This window comes from Onychostoma macrolepis, chromosome 07 (genome assembly GCF_012432095.1).
Source record: "Onychostoma macrolepis isolate SWU-2019 chromosome 07, ASM1243209v1, whole genome shotgun sequence".
In the NCBI taxonomy this organism is placed as follows: Eukaryota; Metazoa; Chordata; class Actinopteri; order Cypriniformes; family Cyprinidae; genus Onychostoma; species Onychostoma macrolepis.
The window spans coordinates 30,569,535-30,596,532 of NC_081161.1; the positions used below are offsets into that span (position 1 = coordinate 30,569,535).

At 36.6% G+C, this 26,998-nt stretch overlaps 1 protein-coding gene across 1 annotated transcript in view; it reads right to left on the reverse strand.

Moving 5' to 3' along the window:
* The window catches only part of apba2b (amyloid beta (A4) precursor protein-binding, family A, member 2b), an 87,688-nt gene that overhangs the window by 21,275 nt on the left and 39,415 nt on the right, over window positions 1-26,998 (reverse strand). Inside the window, 5 exon segments of the mRNA XM_058782081.1 lie at window positions 301-336; window positions 9,608-9,753; window positions 10,568-10,607; window positions 12,376-12,456; window positions 17,341-18,537. Coding sequence (XP_058638064.1) covers window positions 301-336; window positions 9,608-9,753; window positions 10,568-10,607; window positions 12,376-12,456; window positions 17,341-18,495 — 1,458 coding nt within the window. The 5' untranslated portion in view covers window positions 18,496-18,537.

Sequence of the window (26,998 nt, forward strand, 5' to 3'; positions counted from 1 at the left end):
TGACTATAGCTACGTTTTATACAGGGTTAAAAGTGTGCAAAACAGCTTTGAAATTTTGACTCCATATCTTCAAAGGTTTATGTGACTCAGTTGCAGCCCAGAAGTGGCTTGTTTGCCAATAGTTAGTTAGAATTTAAGAGGCCCTCACAGATCCCAGACAGCCGGATCTAAAGCTTCACCTCACATGGTATGAACCAAAACTTATGAAAGTTACACAGATGATGTACACAGACATGGAGTAGATGGTTAAAAAAAGGCATGTTCTTCTTCTATCTCTTTTTTTTTTTTTTTTTTACACACCGCCTTTTTCTTGATTTTGGCTGCCTTCTGTACCCTCTGGAAGACGTTCAGGACAGTACAGGGGTCGTCACACACGGGAGCAGCAAAAAGGCATGAAGGTAAAAAAAATACATTAAAACAGGCAAAAACATATAAACAGCCAAACACAAAGTCTGCATGCCATGTGTGGCATGTGTGTTCTTTGTACACAAACACAAACAAACCCAGAATGCAGCAACATCTCCCCCTGCACACACATACAAAAGGATAGCAAATCATAGGACATGCAGATATGGGTTTAATAACTATTACTGTACATTGAAAGCCATAAAAAGATAGGATAAGAAAAATGTCTATTTGTATCCAATAAGATATCTTAGTCCTTTTTCAACATAAGCAGTCATTACTTTCAATAAATGTCATATTGTTATAGTTGTGTGATTCATCTCACAACAAATGCAGCCTAACACCTCAGTTTTTCAACCTGCCATATTATGACTGCAGGGAGAACAACAGCTGTCATAGTGGACTGACTGAATACCGTACAATGTTTTCTACCGTACAACATTGTCAATCTCGTCAACAAAATCATACAGGAAAATGATAGTAATAAATGGGTATTCTGATTTCCTCAACAACAACACGTCATGAAAATGGCAAGATGCTGTATTAACAATGCAATAACAATGTTTTTTGAGGAAGAAAAATATGTAAAGAATATGATTGTTTTACATAATATTATTTAATTTTGAAGTAACATATTTTCATAGACTGGAATTAAATGGCATAATTTATATACTATTTATAGTATAGTATTTATAAATATTTTGAATTACCTTGATCTATTTTTATCATTTTAATTTTAATTTTAGTGTTAGGGGCTATATGCTTCTATCATTTTCATTCGTTTTTAAATATTCTATTTAGGTTTTATCTCATATTTATTAAAGACTGCATAATCAGTATGAACATACAATATAAACAGAGATAAAGAAGTGAGAAGGTTAGAAAGAGGAAAAATATGGAGGAACCTCTATCTATAGACACTCATAAGAGCCCACTCATTATGAGTCTCATAGTGTGTGAGCATTCTGATCTCATTCAGCTCTCTCTGTCTCTCTCTCTACCGTCTTCCACCTGACTGGGGCATGATCCTTTGAACTGCTCTCATCTCTTTCTGGCTGAGCATCATGAGCACAACTACTCCTTTACTGTCATTTCTGCTGCCAACATGCCTCATCCTCCACTGGCAGAGGAGAGAGGGAAAAGAGGAGATAAATTAACAGCACGAGAGAGAAAGAGCTTGAAAGTCAAGGGGAAATGAGACAGTGAACGTGTGGGCGATGAATGTTGCATAAATACTGCATCAATCTGGAGGCTACAGGGACACACTTCAATAAAACATTAGGCTTTTTCCTATGTTTCTTGCCTAAAACAAAAGAAATGGCTACATCTCACTTTCTTGGCCAGCATGCAAAAGAATGTGTTGCAATTTTGTTGGCTTAGGTACTGCTCTTATTATTCAGAGGAGGCGTGAGATGCTGGTGCCAGACTGAGGTATGGGCAGTGTTTCTCAACCCTTTTGTTTTATGTACCTCCATCAGTATGGATCAAGTACCCCTTCATTGACACAAAAATCAGAAATGTGTTCCTTTTAACTCATATAAACAAGCATGAAATATCACACGAGTGAACTCAAACGTTAGTGAGAACTTCCACAGTGGCAAAACACTGTGGGCTTTTAAGAACTGCATTGTGTTCAGTATTTGCATATCCTGCGTGTTATGATCTCGATTCAGTAGCATATTTTGGAAACCAGTGGTATCATTGTGTTTCTTTGGCTAAAATCATGCAAACAACAACAGTAACACTGTTTATTTTAGGCTGGTCCACTTAAAGGAATAGTTCATCCCAAAACTGAAAATTTGCTGAAAATTTACTACCCTCAGGACATCCAAATGTAGATGAATGAGTTTTTTCCCCTCGGAACAGATTTGGAGAAATTTAGCATTGCATCACTTGCTCACTAATGGATCCTCTGCAGTGAATGGGTGCCGTCAGAATGAGAGTCCAAACAGCTGATAAAATCATCACAATAATCCACACGACTCCAATCCATCAACTAATGTCTTGTGAAGTGAAAAGCTGTTTGTTATAAGCACATCCATAACAACATTTTTCATTTTAAACCTTTGCTTCCAGCTAAAATATGAGTCCTCTATACATAATATTACTTCCTCCAGTTAAAAAGATGTCTCATCTGAATCAGGAGAAAAATATGCACAGGTTGAGCACCGCTGACAAGCAAAAACCAAAACAGTCCTAAACGAATATGTCTGTGGATTTTGATGTGAGAGGAAAACAGGGGATGGACTTATAGCCAGAAATTACAGCAAAAAGTTAAAATGATGTGATGCTTTTATCAGCTGTTCATTCTGACGGCACCCATTCACTGCAGAGGATCATTTGGTGGGAAAGTGATGTAATGCTACATTTTTGCAAATCCATTCTGAGAAAAAGACAAATTCATCTAAATTTTCAGGAAATTTTCATTTTTGGGTGAACTTTCCCTTTAATGGTAGCTCATTCAAGAGTAAACAAACAGAAAAAAAAAACAATAGGCTCTTTTAACTGTAGATGGAACCTAAAGCTACCATATTGAGCATCACAATTTCTTCCATTCAATTTTATATGAGTGAACCGTCTCCTCCCCTCTGGGTGTGCGTACACCTGGCTGGAAATCACTGCTTTAGAAGTGCGGCGAGAAAAACACTGTCCTCAGGCTCTGTGCTGACATACTGCTCACTCAGCTGTGGACAGACACATTATCATCTGCAGAGTGGAAGAGCAGATGTGTGGGTGCATGAATGTCAGAGTTGTGTGTGAGTGAGACACGGAAAGGATGGAGGAGAAAGACAGGAAATGAGAGAAAGGAGGGAGGATTGTGCAACTCATCTCAACTTTTAAAAATCTAGACACATAATAATAGCAGGGATAGAGAGAATAAGGAAAGAGTGTGTTGCCATGGTTTCATTTTGAAAGGCTTTTAAAGGTGGTAGGCAAGAAAAATGACCGGATTGGCCCTCGGCAAAGGGAACAGAAGGTGGTCATGAACACTAGAAGCCGGGGTGGAAGCTGAAGCTGCGTTCTGATTCAGAAAGTCTCTATACAGTGTTCACTCAGCAAGGAATATCTGTCGAAGTTCAGTTCACCAAACAAAATTTGTTCATGTGGAATGCTCTATAGGGCCTAGGAACACAGACATCATCTGAAACTTGCAAATTATTACATTAATGACTATATATATTACATTTATTTTATATGTGTAGCTTTAAAACAACGCTAAATTGGTACTAAGGGGCCCAAAGTGTGCCAAGAAAATATCCCCAATACCATTACACCACCAGCAGCAGCCTGAACCACTGATACACAGAAGGATGGATCCATGCTTTCATGTTGTTTACAACAAATTCTGACCCTACCATCTGAATGCCTTTTTTCAGTTTTCTATTGTCCAATTTTGGTGTACCCGTGTGAATTGTACGCCAGAGCATTTAAAAGCATTATTCAAGTAAGAAATGTGTTCTTATTAAAGCTATAGAAGTTATTCAGTCCAGAACAGTGAGTGATTTTCTGCTTTTATTTCATTGTTTTGGTAAACAGCATAGACAGCAGTATAGATACTGTTTTTTACGCCGCTGTCACTTAATACACAGATTTATATAAACATGCTGTTTACCTTCACAGATGTGTTTTTGTAACTTGTATGTGTAACATAAGTTTTTGATAGTTTAAGTGTAATAAGACATGAAAGAGAACTTAGTTTAGTACTCACATGCCGTGTGACAGCGTGCTTCGGATGTGTATCAGAAATTTGAACTGATATGGCTTTCTGATATCACATGATTTCAGTGTGATAGACATAATAATCAAAACCAAACAGATGTTTTTTGGCAGAGATCTGAGGTAAAAGCAGTAAAGACTAGGGGTATGCGATATTGAAAAAAAACATATATCTCTATATTTTTGGGGATTTTTTCGATAACGATAATTAGACGATATTTTGCTGAGTGTGTTTTATTGTGCTGATATCTGACTACCATGGACAGCTGCAGTTTTTGATATTCTTCAATCTGTGTGGTCAGAATTAACAGAAATTAATCTTTTCATATAAGTTTAAATTTATTTTTACCTTTTATGGGCATTTTTACCTTTAATAAAGCCTTTTTTTTCTAAAAGCGTGCATCTTTTCAGTCAAATTGTTACATTTAATCATTTAATTTAGAATAATAAGACATTTAGGCTGTTACCAAACAAATGAAACCAGTATCAACAAAATTAACCAAAAGTGGAATTTAGATGTATTTACACACTATTTAATTCAGCTCAGAGGGTCATGGAGTGCTTTAACCTGCAGTTACAAATGCATGTTTTGACATTTTAAACATAAAACATTGAATACTGATGTTTGAAATTTGAAAACCGCCAGTAGGTGGCAGCAAGTCACTATTAACAAGTCATTGTGACTGAACTGAATCATTTAAATGGTTGATTCATTCAGGAACAAAACAGTCAAGTTGCTCAGACATGCAAAACTGTTCTGTGGTGGCTGTTTGGAATTAATTTTGGTTGGCGAAATAGAGCAAAAACAGGCAATATGGTGTCTAAAACGTAAGTCTCTTAATATTAACTTATTGTTTATTTAACTGTTGTATAAAATCAGTATCACATTTGTAATCATGCTTATTTTTGAAGAAAAAAACTGCAATCTTTGTGTGATTTTAACTAACTGAAATTATATAAATATGTACATTTTCTGCCCCCATAACTTGAATTTTGTGATCTTTCTTAATGCACACTCTAAATGCGCACGTGCACTGTTTAATCCACTTCATCACGTAATGTATGCGTGCACTCCATAGGTGTTTTGTTTGGTTTTTGCAAAATACTCCATAATGTCAGATTGCACATCGTTAAAACAACAATTATGATATTATCGCAGACGATATATATCGCACACCCCTAGTAAAGACACAGCCCTATTCTGGATAAGGGGGCGGGGGAACAGCAGCTCATTTGCATTTAAAGAGACATGCATGAAAACAGCGTGTTTCTGCTTCCACTCAAAATAGGCACGATATAATAAAATGATATAATAAATAATCTGTGAAGTATTTTGAGCTGAAACTTCACAGACAAATTTTGGGGACCCTGAGACTTATATTACATCTTGTAAAAAGAGCCATAATAGTTCCCCTTTAAGATCGCCTAATACCTTGTAAAGTCCACTCCACAGAAATCTACTGTCCAATTGGAACATACCCTGAAAATTTTCCTTTTAAAGTCTGAGAGAGACACTGGGCAGACAGGTGTACAGTATGTAGCTGTGTGAGAGTGAACGACAGAGAGGCCTCTAGTGAACTATTTACAGCACCTCTGTATTGACACTGATACAAGTGAGTGATCCTGCCGTCCTGAGGCACATTCCTAATCCTTCATACCCACCATCTGTCTATGTGCACCTAGCTGACAAATTGTGTGCATGCGTGTCTGTAGATATGTGTGCTTGTCCTTGCCACAGGTATGTGTTTCTAAATATGGAGCAGCTTAGTGGGCCACTGTGGAGCATCTCATGTAAAATTAACTGCCAGCTGTCTACCAGGAGGACAGCAATGAAGCATCACTGCAGTTACAACAACTGTCTTTTCTTAAAATAACATTCAATACAAGAGGGAACAATGTAAACTAATGATAAAAAACTTTTGCTTTGTAAGGATAAGGGTTACAATACCTCATTTCAAAGCATTTAAAATGTATCTCTATCTTTCTGTTCAAAATTCGATGCCTCACCACACTAAAAAAAAGAAATACAATGGTACTATTTTTTGGACATGTGCATGGCAAAACTGGTATTTTTTGTACCATAGGACATGAATATTCTAATCATCTGATACCATCAAAGTATCCACAGGACCAGACAGCAGTAATTATAAACTTCACAGATGCTACTGTCAAGAATAAACAATCTTACTTAGCCAAAAGTTGCATATTCCTGATGCATTCAAATTTTACGGCTCTACAGCATGTTTCCATTTCTTATATTCAGACGCACTACTCTGGAACTGCTCCTGTCCTGAAAAAGCTAAATTGAAGTATATCAAGCATGAGTGGAGCCAGGCAGTCTGAAACTGATTGAGACACATCGTGCACAGCATATTTAAGTTAGGACAGCAGCTTCTCACATGGCCTGTATGGATTCCCATTGCTGAGTGCAGAAAGGCATAAAACATCTAATACAGGACTGACAACTCATCTATTACCTCCTGCCCCAATGGAGTGCCAACTATGGCCAATAATTAAAGGAAAAGTTCAGCGAAAACATTTTGTCATAATTTACTCACCCTTGTGTAATTCCAAACCACTATGAGTTTTTTTCTTAAATAGGCACCTATATTTTGGCACTGTCCACATTTTCACATAATGTCCGTCTATGCATCGTTCAAACTAACGTATCAGGACTTGATATAAGGACTGTCCGAAGGCACAAGGCGAGCATAGAAGATGCTCGGGATTGTTTGTGGAACAGTCGAGAGCTGTGTGAGAAGTTTTCTGCGCACACATCTGAAGCGCACGCACACAGACAGCCGCGTCTACACCGCGCGAATTGAGCTTTCTTCCGCTTTTTTGTGCATGGATGAATAAACACAGACAAAGTTACATCAAAATGCGCGTTTTGGCGAATATCCTAGTAAACACAGTCAGTTAGGCATATGTCTTAACGTAAACAGTTGAGAAAGAAAACGCATTTGTATCAGTATATTAAATCCATGCTTTCGTTCTTAAAGTGAAAGCAAACTAATAATAAATCTAATGCTGTCAAAGAAAAATACAAGTGCTCACTGCTCCTGACTAAATAACCTTTGTAACATCAAAAATGATTAATCTATATTTAATTTATACAGTGAAGACTATGTAGTTATTTTACATTTGATTACATTTCTGTAGCATACCTGAAAATTTATTTTAAACTGAGCTGAAAAAACCTGAAAAGCACTGTTTATTGAACTTGTGTCTTTGTTCAGTTGTGTTTATTGTAGTTATTGCTTGCAATTTGATTATTTGTAGAAAAGATTTTTAGCACTGAGCCCAGAGTAGCAGCCAGAATTGTTTTTCCAATTGTTTATTTTCTTTATTATTAAAAAAAAAGAAAAAAAGTGTATAGGCCTATTATGAATGTCCCAATTGAGGTACATGATGTGAAAATTTTTGATAAATGTTCATGTTATAGATTTTGGTTGCATTTGTGAGTTAATAAAAATGTAGAGGGTTGTTTAAAATAGGTAGGCCTATACAATATCAGAATATCAGAATATCGATCGACATACTTCTGTATCGAATCGTAACCGTATCGTAGAATTGTTTGAGGTATTGGCAAATATCGTATCGCTGGGTATGAGAATTGATATCGTATCGTATCGTGACGAACCATCCAATTTACACCGCTAGTCATTACATCACGTCTGTAAACATAAAGAAGTTTCCCTGGCTACTAGGCTATCGCATGTGAGGATCCTGCAGGTGGCGCATCGTTTATAGCCTTTTCTCGCCTTTTCTCACAGCAGCTAGAATAATTAAATGTCAAAAAAAATAATGATGGCGGATTGTAAACCAGAAAGGATTATATGAAACTGACATTAAATTATATTCCAGTTTTAAATGTGCTTCTGATTAAAGATAGCCTGGGATTACACAAGATTTGTATTTTAAAGAAAACAAGTTCGAAGGGAGCATAGTTTTCTTAAAATAATTTCTTAATATGAAATTCGAATGGTATGACAATTACAGATTAGATTGTCCATAAATTGAAATCTACACGCTATTACACACTATACTCATATTCACGCAATACTGATGTTGTTAACATTAATAATTTGAGAATAAAGTATAACAATAATAATAATTTGCACGGTTTGATGTGATACGGTCTAATCAATTGTTAGATTAAATCACCATTGGTAGCGCGATTTATTGTAATGCTTTTTTCCTCAGTTGGTCAAAACAAACGTGGCAGACTTGTTACTTACTTGTTCAGATGGCAATTTGGGTCATATATTCCAAGACGTAAGCTAGAATCTGTGATTACTAAGTACAGGATTCACACCGGCGCGGTGACTGACAGCCACATGTTCACCTCAAAACATTAGATTCATCCGCGCTGGAGTACAACCCACGCAATAAAAATTATTCCGCAAGGAACTGCAATTCCAGGTTTTCAAACAGGGATGGCGACAAAGAGGCAAAACTTAAGGACTGCGGCTTTAAATTTAGGTATTATGTAGGATGAGTGATGTAGAATATGGTCATGCAGAATATGTGCTTTATAAGCACAAATAAACAGCCAATATGTTAATAATAGGCATGCTAATGAGCAACTAGTTAATAATGAGAATTTGTCCCTATACTAAAGTGATACCCTTCTTTTTTTTGTGAACTATTCCTTTAACAGCACAATGAATAGATGTGTGTAGCCCATAGATTCATCCTGGCAATATAAATTGTCTTCTTCGATAAAAAAAAACAACAAAAAAAAAAAAAACAATTCAGAGTAACTGCTAATTAGGGGTGTGTGATTTTGAAAACTTTATCTCAAGTTTTTTTGGATTTTGTTGATAACTTTAATTAGACAATACATTTGCTGAGGGTGTTTTGTGTTGGTTCCTTGGCTAGTTTATGCCTGTTGTGGACAGCTGACTCCTGATGCTTTAATATTCTTCATACTCAGTGCAGTGGTTAGTTGACAAAAGTGGCAGAAATTAGCCACCTAAATTAATTTCCAGGTGCATTTTTAACCTTATTAAATGTGTCATTTTTTATCTCCAATTCTTACATTTAACCAATGAATTCAATTAGAATATGACACTATAGGGCTGTTAGCATTCAAATGAAACCAGTATAAACAAAATCAATTTGGTCTGCAGAGGTGGCATAGATGCTGCATCTAAAGTGGCACATTTACACAGACTATTTAATTCAGCTTAGACCACCACATGCCCTCTTAAAACACAATAAATTCACATGAATTTTCCATGTAACATGGCAACAGGAGGTCTTTCTGCATTAACCAATTGGGAGGAAGAGGGATTACACTTCTACACCAAGGAAAATAATCCTATAACTACTGATTAGTCAACAAGTCCTGGGGTGTAAACAAACAAATCTCATCTCATCTAATTTTCCACAGAGAAATCTGCATCCGCGTCGTCCAAACATCTCGCTTGAGAGCCACACCAAAATAAAATGGAAATACAGAGGTTCTAGGGTTCTGTACCTTGACCCGGCTCACTGCCTCCTGGGCTTGCATCATCCTGATGTTTTTGGATGGATTTCTCTCCGAAAGGAGCTGAGTGGAGCCGAGGTAGTTGGCGGCGAAGATAATCCCATCAATGAGGTCCTCAGGCTCACAGGGACCAGGCACTGTTAAAGGGGAAGCGTTAAGAATTCATTATTAAAGCTATTTGTTGTGTTGCCACCTCCTCTGTAGACCACCTCACAGTGACTGATAAGTGTGAGCTTATCAGGGAGAAAAGTTGCATGCAGATGTCGTGTGTATGAGAGTGTGTGCTGTGCGAATATGTTTATGTTCTCAATTCCATCCTACTGTGAAGGCTGATAAAACCGCAGACACTGAAAAGCGGGAACGAAGGTGGCCACATGAGGAAAAGCAGGGTGTTCTGGGAGTATTCTGCTTGTGTGATATGGAAATGTGGACGTCATGACACCCACCAAGGGACACATTATGCTGCCATCATTCAGGCACAAGGTTTAAATTTGACAGAACTCTATCCTTTTAATAGAAAGCAGAATTTGTTCCCAAAAGCAAGGCATGACAGCAGCAATACATTCTCAGGCTGCCGTAAACCAAAAATAAGCTTGTGGTCAATCGATTGTCCTGCTTTTCCAGAACTCTCCTTCGCTTCCTGCTATAGTTTGTGAGCATTTCTCTAGCTGAGCATCCACTAATGTGCCCATATATTAGCAAACATGACTCCTCTAACTACTGTCTCACCACTGCAACCCATTAAAACAGCTTACAAATTCTGCTCGCATTTCAGCATGTAAATCCACTGAGACATAATGCTTTCTTCTGCACAGCTCTCTAATCTCCTCACTCTGAGTTGGTTTGGTGAATTTGATTTGTTTTTGACTTGATTTAATTGGAATAGAATAAAACTTTTGGGGGCAGATTATCAAATGCAGAAAAAATAAGAGATAGGAGACACTCGCTTACCATCCACAAAGCTGGGAAACGAGGCCGTCTTCTTTGTAGGCTAAGAAACAGAGAAACACTGTTTGATGTACTGTATGAAAGGAGATAAGTGATGCTCACATCATGCAGCATGCTTATAAAGTATTTACTTTTTACGAACTAAAAAGAAAAAATATAAACAATATAATAAAAACATACAGATATACATTTATTATACACAGAATTATAAAACTGTTTCAGTCACTTGAACAAGTGACTGCCTTTATAAGCGAGTCATTGAATCATTCCCTCATTTTGTTTAAAAACTAAGCAGTTGATTTCATAGCATAACGTACAATATAGCAAGAGCAGTATGCTATTCCATTGCAGCTTCATTGCAGTGACACCAGTATTGTTCAAGAACAATTTTGCACATGGTTTGTTTCCCCATATTTTAGCTGGCTGAGCCAAAACAGACAAAGTATCCAATAATATTTTGTGTAAAAGTGTAGTTTGCTGAATATTAACTTCTTGTTTTCAGTTTATCATGCTTTTTGGTCTAAATATTAGTTTGCCTAGCACTAGGACATATTTGGAGCATGATTGTGTAATATTGCTTAATTCTAAGATCATAACTTTAATATTGTAATGTTATCACAAAAACATTGCCAAACAGACTGAGAATAGTAAATGAGCACTGGAAATGTAATTGTAAAACACCTGTGCTTTTCTTTTTTTTTTTTTTATCTAATAAAATAAATAACTCAAATGGAAACCATCCAGATGACTCTGGACGTGGCTCATTGTATCAGAATACAAAATCCTGTCAGTCAACTCTGAAGTGGCTCTTTGCAGGACTGTGCCGAGAGCTGTAGGACATTGACACACCGTCAGAAGGAGTAATAGCCATCATTTTACAACAGAGCCATCCAAATGGAGGTTATGCTTCGAGAGGCCTTCATTAAATGCAATCTAAGGACTCAAAAGCTCCCTCAGCCAAGGTAATTAAATGTGTTCAGAGGTAGTAAGGCAAGACTGAATACTGCTTTACATGACATAAGGAGGGACTGTACAGCAAGGGATGTGTACAAACAGAATTCCTCTGGGCGAATACTTTGTGGGTTATTACCATCATGTTTTGACTTATTGTGCGAGTGTTACCTAAGTTGCAGAATTACATATTTATGAGAAAATAAAGAAGAAGAAAAAAAAAACTTGAAATGGCTTTTTAACAATTATGACTGTGAACGTTTTAAGAAGGTTTAACAATAAATACTCTTGATACTCATGACCCTAATTCACAAATTTTCATGTCTCACTACCTCCTACAGTACATGTGAAACATTCATAAGGCAATTTTTATACAAAAACATCCAAAAGCTTGTGTTGGGAATGATCTAAAAATGACCTTGGCAGAATGCTTGGTAGCGCTATAAAACATGTTTTGAACACCTATTTGGAGGTTTTGAGTAACTGCCCAGACGAGGTCTCATATTTTATGGCTCTTACATTCAGGCTATGAAGCTCTTATGGAGGTTACATTCATGCATAAAGAATGTGTAGAGAAGCAGCTCAAGGCTGAACTCCCTTCTGTCTATGTAAATACAGTAGAGCCAGGGCAGAAAAGGGCAAAGCCAATTATTTTACTATATCAACACATGGGGGAGGATTGTGGCAAGCTAGATTTGCAGAGAAAAAATAATGATAAATTGTCTAAGAAAGCCAGAGAAATGTGGCATAAATAAGACTACCACTGACTAGAACAGCTCTGATGGAAACATGCAGTGATTATGTGGGGTGCATACTGTCAAATATTGATTGGTTAATGTGTTGTATGATTACAGGCTCACCTCAGGTACATTGTTGTTCTCCAGTGGTCCATTGAGATCAGAACGCTGCTGCTTCCTTGGCTGTTCTGCACTATTAGACACCTAGAAAGAATTTAAATTTGGAGTGACAAATGAGTGGAGAGTGAGATCTGATATGTACAGAGGACAAAAAAAGACACAGATGATGGGTTGTAGGCCACTTTATGAACAGCATTAACAATTTGATGCATATCAGAATCAAAACGCCAAAGGGAATATTTTATGCAGCATAACGAATATTTTTCAAACACAATGTATTGAAACACTTTGGTAAAATGAACAGATGTTGTCTTTAACTGGACATGCACAGTGCTAAAAAAGACACGTTTACTCTTTGTCTGTCTGCAGGGGACTTAAAGTCTCAAATGAGCACTCTGTCTACTGCACATAAGGAAATTATTACTTGATGAAATTCATTTGTTGCCTGACAGGATAAAATGTAATCTCCTCATTGCCCAAAGGCAATAAAGAAGCAGGAGGGTAATAGAACTTCACAAGACATTCACTGGACCACTGAGGCAATCAGTCTAAATCTCACCCCTTCACCTAATTCCCCCTTGGAAAGGTTTAATTTCCTATTCTGTTTTGAAAATGCAAAGTAAGGTATTTCGAAGAAAATATCTAAGAAAACCTCATTTTTCAAACTCAATTAGAAAGTCAGCACCTCCTCTCATTTTTCAGCAAACTAGACTATTGGCATGATGCATGGATATCAGTGTGTTTGTGTTTATTACTTGCTTAGTAACTTTAGGCAGAGGTTTCTAGAAATGAGCCAGTTTTCATTTTTGGGCCGTTCAAGCCAAAAATAAATAACACCCACACAATGTACCACAAAGCGAGAATAATGGGACGAAATCTAAAAAGCTTCTCAAGGTAATGTATTCTAGCTGGGTAGAAATTTGTTTATTCCTGAGCATTAACAAATGGCTGCACAAATCATCAGTAATGAAATTCATATTTGGGGATTTCAAGAAATTGCTTTTGATCAGGGTCCCCTTCATGTCTAGGTTACAATGAGACGGTTCCAATTTCTGCCAGATGACTTTCTTTCATCCTTTTCAACTTGCCGCTGAAACTGAGCACTTTCCCCTTGAAATGAGTGAGTAAATGATAACGGCCTATTCTCTATAATTGTCTTTGGAACTACACCAAAATTATGTAAAAATACATTTACATCACATTAAGGAAAACATTCTATGCCATCTCCAAATATCACATTTTAAGCATCAGCTCTTTAGAGCATAAAATACTCCATCATTACTCACTGCTCAGCTGTCAGGAATTTGAGGTTCTTTTTTAGGTCATAAACAAGCACTAGTCTCGGTTACTCAAATGCCACTTGCATTTAAATGAGGCCTGTCAACATTCACATTAATATTTAACTATAATAATAAATATGCATATTTTGGAGAGCCCTTTGGGGATGATCTTTATTATTAGATTAAAATAAATAACATTTTAAGGGGACCTATTATGCAAAAATCACTTTTATAAGGTTTGAACACAGTTGTGTGGCTGCAGTGTGTGAAAACAACCAGCCTATAATGTTAAAAATCTACCCACTCATTTTTTAAAATAATTTATATAAATCATGAACAGTCTCTCCAAACGAGCTGTTTCAGATTCTCCCTCTGTTCACGTCACTGATGGGAAATGTCCAGCCCATTTGTGACGCTCTCTGTCCTATTAGCATACACACAGCCCTGAGTGAGAAGCGGCAGTCCGCCATCACTGTTCTCTTGCTGTAAGTTAGCTGCTGGAGATACAATGTCAGCGCCAAAGAGGCATTACAAGTGTTGTGTTTTGGGACCAATGAACATAGGAGTCTCCATAAACTCTCCCCATCTGAGCCGAGGACACTGTGGTTAAATTTAATTTTCGAAGGAAATAGCTTATCCTGGAAAAAATCGGTAAAGTCCCCTATATGTTTAGGAATCAATACCAACGCTTTGTGTGCGATCGTCAGTTCCAGACAAAGTAAGTATCACGCGTTTGTCTTCCAATTGCCTTTCTGAAAGAGCTTCTTGGCACTCTGTAAGGCTAATTGCTAAAGCTATCGTTGTCTCTGCCTGTTTTCACTGATGCTGCCTTCAAATGCTACCAGAATGATCTTAAATATGAATGTGGTAGATAAAAGTTGCATATAAAAGCAATGTGAAGTCGATCGCTTGAAGTTGTCGAGCTCATAATCAGAAGTGGGACTTATAAAGTTTGAGATAGCATGAGACCAGCTATGTTGTTATTTTTATCCCGCCGTGCTCCCGTCTGTGTAATTCATAAATGCGAATTTATTATGCACAGTATAATTAGATGACTCTGACTTTGAAACAGAGTATGTTTTCTGTAAAGATAACAGGCTTGTACTAATAGTGGAATGTTGATTTGCAAAGGCTAGCACTGCTATTGCAGCTCTTAAAGCTCCGCCCTCTTCTCCCGGAGCAACAGCTCATTTGCATTTAAAGCAACATAGTCAAAACAGTGCGTTCTGGCTCATTCCCTAAAAGTGGCAATTTTAACAAGTTATAAAAAATGATCTGTGGGTTATTTTGAGCTAAAACTTCACATACACACTCTGGGGGCATCAGAGACTTATTTTACATCTTGTTAACCCTTGTGCGTTCTTCGGGGTCTTTTTGACCCGCAAATGAAGTTTGCAAAATTTTAAAAAAATGTTCTCTTTTTCCAAATGGCATGAGACTTTGTACGGTCGTCAACACTTTCTAGATCTACAAATAAAAAATAAAATTGGAATGATTTCTTGATTTTATGTTAGTGTGAAAAAAAAAGTTACACTTATGGTCTACAAACAAAATGTAATTTTTTAACAAAATATATATATTTTTAAAACAAATGTAATTTTACTCTGTTTATTAATGTTTTTACTCCACATTTGTGTAGTTTTTGGAAGACTTATGATATATTTTAAATTTATATAAATAAATTAAAAGACATTTTATATAGGTTTTATACAAAAACAGCTTTTTATGTAAAATTCACTTCATAAAGACCCACATTTCTAACTTTCATTCATGGGGATAACATGGATCATTTCACATGGTTTAGTGTAAAATTTTGCCCATATTTTGGAAATTACAGTTTCAAAAGTAAAAATTATCATTTTACCACTAGATGGCTGCAGAGCTCCACTATTTACTATTTGCTATTTGACCAACTGAAAGATATCTTTTCACAAGTTTTTTCAGTTGGATTCATATCTACATATTGTGAAATCACAATTATAACAATAAAAATGATTTTTGTCAAAGTTTTGCATTTTAGAACTGAAAAATCAAATTTTCAATAATGTTACATTATGATTTGAATCAAACCTCAACAAGATGTTACAAAGAGAAAGGTTGGAGTCTTTAGAGTTTATTATTTATTTCAATCATCTGTTTTCATATAATTTTAAGTGTGTGTGTGTGTGTGTGTGCATTGTTGATGTGTCAGTGTCACCAATTTATTTTTGTGGTGGTTCTGCATTTTGGATTATTTTATTTGACAAATTATAAGAAAGCAGTTTTTATGGTCTCACAAATTTATTTGTGTGTGTGTGTGTGTGTGCGCATTGTCGATGTGTCAGTGTCACCAATTTATTTTTGTGGTGGTTTTGCATTTTGGATTATTTTATCTGAAGAGACCCCGCATAGAAAATGGACAAAATTCATCCTCAAAATCAGAAACAACACAGAACACACATGGACAGAAATGAAGTGTCACACTTCCAATATTGCAAAATGATCATGCTGTGAACACACATACAGTCACACACACAAACACAGAGGAATAAATTTGTGAGACTAAAAAAAACTGCTCTTTTATAATTTGTCAAATAAAATAATCCGAAATGCAGAGCCACCACAAAAATAAATTGGTGATACTGACACATCGACAATGCACACACACGCAATCACGCAATCACCCCCCACAAACACACACTTTGAAAATTATATGAAACACAGATGATTGAAATAAATGATGAACTCTAAAGACTCCAACCTTTCTCTTTGTAACATCTTGTTCAGGTTTGATTCGAATCATAATGTAACATTATTGAAAATTTGATTTTTTTTCAGTTCTAAAAATGCAAAACTTTGACAAAAATCATTTTTATTGTTATAATTGTGATTTCACAATATGTAGATATGAATCCAACTGAAAAAAACTTGTGAAAAGATATCTTTCAGTTGGTCAAATAGCAAATAGTAAATAGTGGAGCTCTGCAGCCATCTAGTGGTAAAAATGATCATTTTTACTTTTGAAACTGCAATTTCCAAAATATGGACAAAAATTTTACACTAAACCATGTCAAATGATCCATGTTATCCCCATGAATGAAAGTTAGAAATGTGGGTCTTTTATTAAGTGAAATTTACATAAAAGCTGTTTTTGTATAAAACCTATATAAAAATATTTTTAATTTATTTATATAAATTTAAAAATATCATAAATCCTCCAAAAACTACACAAATGTGGAGTAAAAACATTAATAAACAGAGTAAAATTACATTGGTTTAAAAAAAACCCAACTATTTTGCTACAAAATTACATTTTGTTGCCTGGGGTCTCCAGAGACCCCAAAGACCATAAGTGCACAACCCAAAATGAAGACCGCACAAGGGTTATTAAAGGGGCATAATACGTCCCCTTTAATACTACATTAATATTTCCAACTGTTTAACTATGTAAAAGGAAACAGACGTCTGTCCAAGTTTGGCTGTCACTGTATTCCTATGGGGCTAGGAACAAGAACAAGAATTTAATACTTTTATTCAGCAAAAATGCATTAAAAACAAACATAAATGTATGTTACAAAAAAGATTTCTGATTAGAATAAATGTGGTTCTTTTAAATACACACTGAACTGTGTATTTGCCCTTAGTAAGCTGCTACAGATACAAATCCATTTACAGCTTGCTATGCAAATCCACCTACCTGCTCTCTCACCTGGTCCTGCGTCCATCTCTGTCTCTCTTCTGGTGTGTGAGGTCGTCCCTTAAAGTTCCTCTGGAGCTCAGGATTGTGTCTGGCGGTGGGGATGTTGAGGGATTTGGGTCTGCCGTCATGACGGTGAGGCTGAGGGTATGGGGCAGGAGCAGGGGCGGGTTCGGGTTTGGAGCGTGTTTCTGGCTGGTACCCGCTCGGTGCTGGATCGGGCACCAGTTCCTCTGGACTCTGATCAGTGCCGCTGCTAAGACTGCCCATACTCATGCTCATCTTAATCTCAGCTACGATCTGATCAATATCTTCCTCTGCCTCCTCTCCCGTCTCTCCATCTGTGCCCTTACGCCCCCTGTACGGTGACGCACGCACAGAGTTTCCATTGTCCTCCGTGGCATAGTAGTCACCTGCATAACCATCTCTGTCTTGCCCCACCTGCGGCTCTTCCTCCTGATCAGGGCAGTAGCCCTCACTTCCTTCAACATCCTGCACTTCTTCATCTTCAGCAGAAGGTGGAATCTGTTCCTGATGGGGATCTGGATAGTGTTGTTGTTGGTGGTGATCGAGGACAGGTTCGGGTCTGCCATCGTACAGCTGCTGGTCAGAGTCCTGCTCGAGAACTTCGCAACGCACTTCTCCATCATCACCATGTGCATCATCCTCTCCCTCCACCCATTCCTCAACAGCTTCCTGGCACTCATCCGTGTCCGGAGGTGGCTCCATGCGACCATCCGGGTGTTCGTATTCTGGCTCATTACAGTCCATTCCCTCCAGGTAGCTGTCATCCTCAGGACAATAGCGGATATAATACGTCACACCTTCATCCTCCTCTGGTAGCCCTTCATCGAAATCATCCTCTTCTTCATCAGATGTATTGTTGATGTAGTCGGAGCTAGAGTCTCCATCCAGACTGTCCGGGTGACTGTGGTAGTCTCTGTGGGCGTGGTCTGGAGTTGTGGGCGTGGCTGGTCGGCTGTCTGTCAAGTCTGCCTCCTCTTGGTTGTGGTAGGAGTGTTGGGACACCTCAGGGTCCTGGCGCTCTTCATACTCCTCCTCAGGGTGCTCAGGCTCGGGGTACGGGGCTGGGCAGGGGCGTGGAGCTGAAGCGTGAGGCTCTGTGGCCATGCTGCTGTTGGTCCCTGGCCTCTTCCTCTGAGCCATTGAGAACCGCTCACAGGCCGATCATCACTGGAAACCTCAATCCTGCCAAACAAAAACACATTCATAAGTATAGCAACATTCAACACATATAAAAACAGTCAATTTAATAAATGAAGGTTAACAACAAAACCCTGACAAATAATAAAAAGCACACACAGGTGGATTTTCCCTTGTTTTGAGCAATTAACTTCTTTACAATGCATGTGACCAACCAACGTGAGCATATACTGTATATAAAGGAAGTGTTCTTTTAGCTCATATAGTATAGCATGGCACTAACAATCCCAAGGTTGTGAGTTCAATTCCCAAGGAACACTCTCATACACACTGTGTAGAAAAAAATGTATGTCACTTTCAAACAATGCTTGTGCCAAATGCATTCACTACCATTCAAAAGTTAAGAGTTAGTTATAATAAATAAATAAATAAATGCTTTTATTTAGTGAAGATGTATTAAATTGATTGAAAGTGACAGATATCTTTTAATTATAAATAAAACTTGTATTATTTATATTATAATAGTCTTTACTGTTTCAAATAAATGCTGTTCTTTGAACTTCCCATACCAAAGAATCCTGAAAAAAAGCTATCATGGCTTTCACAAATGTATTAAGCAGCACAACTGTTTTCAATAGATCATAATAATAAATACTTCTTGAGCCCCAAATATGCATATGAGAATGATTTCTGATGGATCATGTGACACTAAAGACTAGATTAATGGCTGCTGAAAGTTCAGCAAACAGTTAATTTAAATTGGTATAATTTCACAATATTACTGTTTTTACAGAATTTCTGATCAAATAAATGCAGCCTTGCTGAGCGTAAGAGACTTCTTTTAAATAGTAGTGTGTATGTAGGTATAATTACAGTTTAACACCAAGCATTTGGCCATAAGAGCCGTGCTGTACTGTCTGTGTCATTTACAATCAGATTAAAACAGAACACCATGTTTCCAATGAAGTCCTCAGAGTTGTGCAACAGTCTAAAGAGAACACACACAGGTCTTGATGTGGGAGACTGAACAGTTGAGCTGTAACACATCCACATATTCAAGCACTGTTGGGTGTATTGATCTCTGAGTGCAGGCACCATCTCTTCTCAGCTCTCAGCACCTGATCAATTTCAGTCATCCAGTCCGACTGATGTTCATTCCACATCTCCAGCAGCATCACTGAACCGCTCCAGCTGAGATGACGTGAAGAACAACACCCGTTTTCTCAGACTTGACTTTCAAAGTCTCCAAAGAAGCCTAATTAAGTCATCAGCATAATGGCAATTCAAATATGTAGACCATTACACTGACATACACATTTGTTTTCTTGGCTAAACTAAAATAGGAGTCTATAAATTATGATTACTTTTATTAATAATAATTATTATTATATTCTGTAAAGAACATTTTGTATTTTTTATTAATAAATAAATTGATGATTAATATAACTATTAATTGCAAATAAAAAAAAATTATATCTTTGTAAACCTATACACAGGTGTGGGTTCAATAAGATTTTTACATGTTCTTGAAAGATGTCTCTCATGCTTACTGAGGCTGAATTCTATTCGAATATATTTTAAAATGTAATTTATTTCTGTGATAGCTGAATTTTTAGCAGCCATTACTGCAGTCTTCAGTGTCACATGATCCTTCTGAAATCATTTTAATATGCTGATTTGTTGCTCAGTTGTACTGATAAATATTTAGATTTTTAGCATTATTTGGTGAACATAACGTTAAAAAACAGCAATGATTTGACAGAAATTTATGTCACTTTTGATAAATGTAATGCGTCTTTGCAGAATAAAAATATTAATTTCTTTCAAATAATAATAATAAAATAAAAATAAATCTTACTGACTCCAAATTTTGAATGGTAGTGTATAAAAAATAAGATGATTTTATGGATGGAGCAGGGCAAATGTTGGTAGTAAAAATGAAGAAAGAAAATGACCCAAGTTGGCCAGCCAAAAAGAAAACCCTTATTATTAAGCACTGAACATACTATCAATAATGTAATGTCTTTTGTAGAAAAATCTCTTTTTGCCAGCTCTTGAACATTAAGATCTTGACATCTTAGGACCCACGGAAATGCTGGGATATATCTCACACGCCTAAATTGCAGTTTGAAAAGATGTGAACATGACAGAAAGAATGGCTGAAGTTTTCTGTCAGAAGCTTGTAAGTGTAGGCAAGACAAATTTCACTAACATAAAAAAAGCAATTAGATGTCAGTGTTCAGAGATAAATCATGACTATAGCGGCTGTACAGAGGCTGCATAATCACACACAGAATGTACAACTCAAATCAAACGTGTAATGGTGTTGGTGTAAATCTTGTTCACCCTCTCCCAGACACACACACAATGCCATGTTGCCGTCTCCGTCAGATGCCTGCAACAACAGCTTACGGAGAGACTTTTATTGCTGCTTTCCCTTTTGTTCATCCTTTCTCCCTGCCTTTAATTACGCCTTCCATCACCAGTCATTACAACAACTAATTATCATTGTGCTTCTGCTCCTCCAATCTTACAGCGCTCTGAGCGTGTGTGACACTACATGAATTTGTTGACTTATAGAACCTTTTACTGTCTACACACATACAGCAGCTTTTAATAAAGCCTTGATTTTTTTGTGCCTTCACACACTATAGCACATTTTACCCTTATTAAACATCATACTTAAACCCTATCCGACTTATCATTTTACACCTCTTTGAAGAAATCACTGTTTTCTCTCCACCTGTTATTGAGGAGCATATAGTACAACAAGTACTTTATGAGCCCTCCCCCAACTACTGTCAGTCAATCCCAACCGACGCTCTGGTAACCAAAGGCAACAGTCTCCCAAAGGCACCCCTGACCTTTCACCTCATTGTTCAGTCATAAACCACACCCAGGAATAATGTCTGGAGTGTGGTTAACCGAATTTATTGTGCACACACACACACACATAGCGTACATACAGTATAATTTCCATTTACTGAAGCTGAATACATTACCATGCCAATGACCAGACTGTCAAGAAAGATGCACAAGAAATCAATCTCGTGTGCCCAGAACAATTGGGATTGCGTTCATTTATGCACAACATATTTAATATGAAACATAAGGGCATTAAAGCAGCACAGCAGACAATATATTAAAATGAACTCAACCAAACTTTAAGCTTATTTGGTTTTTAAATATAAATCCCTGAACTAAAAATGTTACTACATGAAATAGCTGAGACAGTCGTTTAAAAACATAGCTCACCCAAAAATGAAAAAAAAAAAAACTTGTCTTTCACCCTTTTGTGGAACACAAAAGAATTTGTGCTTTTTTTCTTTTTTTTTTTCTTTTGAAAGTCAATGAGGTCCAAAACAGTCCCATTGAGATTCATTATATGAAAAACAGATTTACAATAAATGATTTTACTAAATAATATCACTATATACAGTATATTACAAAGACTTGTGTGCTTTGTTGGCCAGAGCTGTGCAGCACCCATGACACACACTGAAGCTGCGCGATACCACACACTTGGCAGTTCATGGCTCAGGCTTCATTTAGCATGGGAACAAAAACCCTGCAAATTACCCAGAACCGTTTTGTTAATTGGCCACAGAACTTTTTAATTGAAAATTGGCATTAAACTGCTGTGGACCCCTGCAGAGAACTTTACAACCTCCGACTAGATCAGACACAACAAATGGCTGTAAAATGCCTTTTTAGAGATGAGCAAACACATGGAGTAAACTTAAAAAGACTAAATGCCATAAAAATTTATAAAAATTTGCCAATTACCAAATAGAATAGTATTATGAGGTCATGTGACTATAGCATAAATATTACATTACTGTGCAGTATACTCGAATCCATTTTCCCCCTGTAATTTCTGCTCTCTATGGCATTTTGAATGCTCTTCACAGAGGTCACTGCTTAGACTCAATGAATAGATCATCCCACAGTTCATCCTTTCAGTAAAAATCTATCTTTATTATATAGTTGAACATTGCTATAATGCATTCAATTGTAGTTGTGTACCTAAAAGATAATATAAAAATATGCAGATGCTGGAATTTTAGTTTGGACTCCGGAGGACAGAATTCACAAAAATTATGCTAATTTAAGAAACGTCATTTAAACCAAAAACAAATTTGAAACCTTTACTAGAGAAATCAAGCATCTATGCAATCAGACTTTTTATTCAGGACCTTAAAGTTCCTGAGATTGTGACAAATATTCCTGGTGTGCCTTGCACTAAATTACATCACATGACCCAAACAAGGTTTCATTAGGCATTGCAATGATTAAAACCTTGAAATAACTACAGAAAGTCTAGAATCAATATGTGAAGATTGCTTGTCTGAGGTGTTTTGGGAAGATACATTCATTTATTGGTTTTCCCGGAAGCTAGTGACCTACTACGCTGCATCAGTATGATATATGATTTCAATTTAACAACCACCGAAGCCATACATTTTCTGTAAGGGAAAAAGCCTTACAGCACAAGCATCCTTTCATGCTCAAAATACCAGTCAAAAGTTTGAGTTACACTGCAAAGTTCCTCCCAGTATGAATGTTCTTTAACAATCCATATTAAGTAAATCATTCTATTGTTTTCCCTCCAATGTTGATACAGTGTCATAAATAAGCTTTGAAACATTGAGCGGTGCCTCAAAATGCATGCAACTTAGACTTAAATAAGGGATTTGTGCCAAGCAAAACAGCCAAAAACCAGATTTGCAGACATCAACATTCTGTTTTATTTCCAATGAGCAGCAGTAAAGACCAGATTTGGTTACAAAACAGGAGGGGGTTAAACAAGCTACACACTGTGCTAATTATTTCCTGGAGACTTCCCAAACATCCCCAGCTTTAACTGAGCTAATGTGACTGTTAGTCTGCTTTATGCGCTGCTGTACTGACCTACACACACTGGAGAATAATTGCGTGGATTCAGCTGACACGCTGACAATGTGAAAATTGGGTTTCACAGCTGGACACATATGATTGTATAACAAGACAGATATGCCATAAGAGATCCAATAAATACACCATTCGCATTTTATCGTATTTTGCATGGAATAAACCCTGTTGGAGACACATTAACAATGAGCGAGTAGCTTGTTTTCTGAAGCATTTGTAATAACCCTGATGATGCAATACAATGGTAAAAACAAAGGTGCTCTGGTAATTCTAAAACGTGATTTGCTGGATTTCTTTGCTAATGACAGTGTAGTTGAGAAGGTTACTGTCGACAGGGGTCCTCATTACTGAAATCATAGAAGCAGAGGTAACTCTGGGTAGAAGTCCAACGGGGCGAGCACAGACAAACATTAATCTGTTCTTGTCCTTGGCGGTGTGAGCTAGAATTGAATTTCATGGACTAAGGAGTTTAAGCAAGCGGAGAGAGTTACAGTGATGCTGTGGTATTGAGGAGTGTCCAGTGTGCACTCACCTATTTGTCCCTAATTTGGTTAAGACAGGTTTAATTAAAATGAAATTTAAAAATACAAAATAAGCAAACCTGGACTGTGTATTTGTTGGACATTATCTCGATGGAACTCTCGTATACATGGATCTAATGTGAAAACTGTAAATTCATGGCATTCAGCCTTTAATGTTGTGTCATCTTTTCTAAAATCTTTGTAAAAAATTATTTTATTGTTATTTATTTATCTATTAATATAAATTAATTTATTTTTATTATTATTATTTATTTTATTTTATTTTATTTAAGTCTGCAGGGGGTGGGATGGGTTGGGGTGGGTTCTAAATTTGAACAGCTGTTTTTTGTTTTATATTACTGTTCCCCGAAAAAAACTAAAACATTCAGTAAACAGTTGTTAACAAAAAAACCAAAAACAAAATAAGCATCTTTCATTTTGGGACGAATTTTGAGAGCGCATATAACTGTTCAAAATGTTTATTGTTGCATAGTTTATACTGTTTCACATAGTAGGGAGTATACAGTAGATAATATGTAGTATGCAGCCTGATAATATTTAAAAAAAAGAGGTTTACATTTGACATATTAAAGACACTTGTGCCCATTTATTGTGCTGCATTTTTAATAATCCTGCTCAGTATTGTAAGTAACTCATTAGTTTTCTCATCGACCAAGTTTTTCAAGTTTATTGAACATAAATTGTTGCTCTGAATCTTTTTTCTATTGCTTGACTTTCCAGCTTTAACTGCTTTATTTTGGGCATGCACAGATGCACAGATATAAAAGAATATTCCATTCCATACTGTATATATATTATTTTATATCTGGAATTCTTTTATATAAAGGAAAATATTTATATTACCATTCAAAATGTGGGGGTTGGTAAGACCTTTAAATGTTTTAGAAAATTTCTTATTTATAATGAATTTAATTAAAATAACAGTAATATTGTGAAATATTATTATTCAAAATAACTTTTGTTTTTTAATATGTTTTAAAATTTAAAATATATTTTACATTTCTGTAATAGTAAATCTCCTATTGCTATTTGTATCTGATATTTTTATGGAAGCTGTAATACATTTTTAGGATTCTTTAATAATGAGAATGTTCAAAAGACCAGCATTTATTTGACACAGAAATATTTTAAGCAAAATTCAATTCATACACCAACACATTCATCTGAATTAGGGATACTACAAGTCCACTGCTGTCGTTTGACTTTCTTTGCAACCATCTATTCACACCATCAGAAAAAAAGGAATTAGGACACAAGCTACATTTCTGTGAGCACAGGACACTCTGTGAAAGAGTCCATTTGAAACTCAGAGGTGATGAGAACTGAGATGAGTTCAATTCCCACAGTGCAATTCTTCATCCTCCAGTTCCTCCTGCATGTCTGGGCATTTTACAGACGCTTCACTTCCAGCGGTGTATTCCAGCGTGAGAACGGAGGACTGATGCCTGGCACAGCCACAGTGGTGCGCTGCCTCCTGTAAACAGGCTTATTTATTTCTGAAATGAGCTACAGCTTTAACTCACAGTGGGACACTTTTCTTGTTTCCTTGACAAATGTCTCTACTCTTTCACTTAACAGAGATGAGCGAGGAGATGAGAGAATTGGATTTCTCCTTGCCATCCTTACGATGGAGAGATGTGAGGCTATGCAACACTCCCTGCTTCCCTGTTTCCTTCACTGCTGTCTTTAAGACAAAACAACGGTTGTTCCTTATCTATAAAACACGCTCATTGTTAATCTGGTGCCGAGACGAGCAGATACAGCCAGAGCATCACAGTTTAACACATCTCACTTGCTATCTGCTGTATACAAAGCTCACACATTACCCACTTTTCATTGAGAAAAGATTAAGAAATGCAACAAAATGCGTTTGTGAGCATCTCCTCAAGAAAGTTGAGCGTAAACAGCAGTGAATCCAGCATCAGTGAGGCCTAATCCTCTTTACTCTTTTGGTTCTCTGGTTAGCCAATGGGATGCTTATAACTTTTAATGACTTGCTTTATCAAGCATGGCTTAGTCATTAAAGATGTGAAAGAAAGTCAGCCAGAAAAATTAGACTTGCGCCGAATAAATTCATGCTACACTTCACTTCTGAAGAGTCTGTTCAGGGAATGAGTCGAAGAGCCACACTATTTGGCACATGAAATGCCATCACATGAACAAAAAAGACTGTACTATTGGAATAGCATGTATTTCTGAATTTTTTTAATTCTTAAATTCTTCTCTAACTTATAAAATTTTATATTTTAATATTTTGTATTGTCAAAAACATTTCAAATGTTCTTATCTTTTCTCTTAGAACTGTTATGAAGACAACACTTAAGAAAAATTTGAATTCCTGAAAAGAATGATTTAAAAACATTACTTGCCTATAAGGCCCTTAATGGTTTAGCTCCAGCGTGCCTACCTAGTCTTCTAGCTCGCTACAATCCATCACGCTCCCTAAGGTCGCAAAACTCTGGACTTTTGGTAGTACCTAGGATAGCAAAGTTCACTAAAGGAGGTACAGCTTTTTCACATTTGGCTCCCAAACTATGGAATAGCCTTCCTGATAACGTTCGGGGTTCAGACACACTCTCTCTGTTTAAATCTAGATTGAAGACACATCTCTTTAGCCAAGCATTCACATAATGCATCTCATAATCTTGTACTGCAGTTATATCTGATTAAATGCACATTATTATTCTTTAGCTTGGGTTGAACAAATCATTTTTACTTGGCTGGAACAGCAGCTACGCTGATTATGTGTCTATTTGTTTCTCTGTTTCTGTAACTAGGAATTACACAAGCTTCAGTCTGGATCCAACCTTTAAAAGATCTGAGATGACTGAACACCTGAGAAGAGATGATGCCAACCCCTCAGAGGACCCCAGATTTTTCTATAAGTTTGATTGCAACATATAATCATTTCTGCCATATGTACATCAACTTGACATAGTCACCACTGATAAGCTACTACTAAACATATTGTAGAAACTTAATTTCCTGTAAAGCTGCTTTGCAACGATTTGTATCTTGAAAAGCGCTATACAAATAAACTTGAATTGAATTGA